Here is a 1,756-nt window from a genome sequence, read left to right on the forward strand (position 1 = left end):
ATTTTAAATGTCCTTGGAAAACTGTACTCTTCCTTTGTCAGGAGATCATCTATAATTTGCTTTATGTGATAAAAAGAACTGGATAGGACCCTGCGCTAGGGCCTCAGCCCACACTGAAACCCCAAAGCCAGGTGTGAATAAGTCTGCTGAGGGGGGCAATTCTTTGTGAGCCCGTCAGCTGCTGCAGTCAATATGGTAGGAACCCTTGTAAGAATTCTTGTCTATGAATTATTTGAAAGTCAGCAGGTGGACAGGCACAGGGGCATATGCCTGTAATCCCAGCACTTCCAGAGGCTGAAGTGAGCAGATCATTTGAGTTCAGGAGTTCGAGACCAGCCTGTGCAACAAGGCAAGACGTCATCTCTACAAAAATTACAAAAATGAGTAGGGCATGGTGGCTCACACCTGTAGTCCCAGCTACTCAGGAGGCTGAGGTGGGAAGGTCACTTGAGCCTGGGAAGTGGAGGCTGCAGTGAGCCAAGACTGTACCACTGCACTCCAGCCTGGGAAACAGAGTGAGACTCTGTCTCAAAATACAACACAACACAACACAACAAAAGAAAGTCAGTATGCTAAAAACTAGAAAGTCAAATGATAAAAGATAACTCAATGATAAAAGAAAACTCTATGAAAAGATATCGTGTTCCATATAGCTTTAAAATTTTTTTCTTTGTGCTTTCCACTTTCAAAGAAACTGCTTCGTAAAGAACTATAGAAATGATTCATGGGCTGGGTGCAGTGGCTCACACCTGTAATCCCAGCAGTTTGGGAGGCCGAGGTGGGTGGATCATGAGGTCGGGAGTTCGAGACCAGCCTGGCCAACATGGTGAAACCTTGTCTCTACTAAAAATACAAAAATTAGCTGGGCGTGGTGGCAGGTGTCTGTAGTCCCAGCTACGCAGGAGGCTGAGGCAGGAGAATCACTTGGACTTGGGAGGCGAAGGTTGCAGTGAGCCATGATCATGCCACTGCACTCCAGCCTGGGCAACAGAGCAAGACTCCATCTCGGAAAGAAAAAAAAAAAAGAAAGAAATGATTCATGAAAGTATCATCTTTTTTGTTTTTTCACTGAGGCAGGGTCTGATTATGTTGTCCGGGCTGATCTCGAACTCCTATGCTCAAGTGATCCTCCCAAGTATCAACCCAGGCAAGGACTCCTGCCGTGAGCACCTAACCTGGACCTCCTCTCACCATGCTGTAGCCCTTGTGCTTAAGTTTCTGATGGGCCAAGGGGGTATATCCCCTCCACCTTCTAGAACACGCATGGTATGGAGGACCCTGAATTCCCAATGCAAATAGCATCAAGCCTGAATGGGGAGCATGGGGCAGTCTCCCATAGTCATTCAAAAGAAGTTGTTGAGGTGGGCATTCCTAGGCCTGGGGGTTGTGCAGCAGCTTGACCTCAGCTGTGTGCCCACGAAATTTCTTCTCTGTGCTGGATGAAACCCAGGCTAGGGCGAGTACTGTGAGTGTGCCACATCTGTCAGAGTGATGTGACACATTTAGATATTTAGGCATGTGGCATGTGGGCCTTCACGTGCACCCTTTCCCCGGGCCCTGCAAAGGATAAGCGTGGCCCTGCGAATGGTAGGGTTTTTCTAAAAGCAAAAACAACAACAACATTGTTTGGAGAAGTGGAACTCTATTATAAGTTTTCTTGCCTTAGAGGTCTATCCAGTGTCACGGATCTGATCTGTAAACTTTCCAAAACCTTTTCAGGTGAAGCCTTTTAATGTATCCTGTTTTCTAACTCTTA

The 1,756-nt window shown here is 46.7% G+C and overlaps 1 protein-coding gene across 1 annotated transcript in view; it reads right to left on the minus strand.

The window, feature by feature from the left end:
* Positions 1-1,756, minus strand: part of MFHAS1 (malignant fibrous histiocytoma amplified sequence 1) — a 129,640-nt gene that overhangs the window by 125,777 nt on the left and 2,107 nt on the right. The window contains exon 2 of the mRNA XM_011970769.1: positions 1,192-1,307. Within this exon, the coding sequence (XP_011826159.1) occupies positions 1,192-1,307 (116 nt within the window). The remainder of the gene's footprint in view (positions 1-1,191; positions 1,308-1,756) is intronic.

This window comes from Mandrillus leucophaeus, unplaced genomic scaffold (genome assembly GCF_000951045.1).
Source record: "Mandrillus leucophaeus isolate KB7577 unplaced genomic scaffold, Mleu.le_1.0 Scaffold97, whole genome shotgun sequence".
Classification (NCBI taxonomy): Eukaryota; Metazoa; Chordata; class Mammalia; order Primates; family Cercopithecidae; genus Mandrillus; species Mandrillus leucophaeus.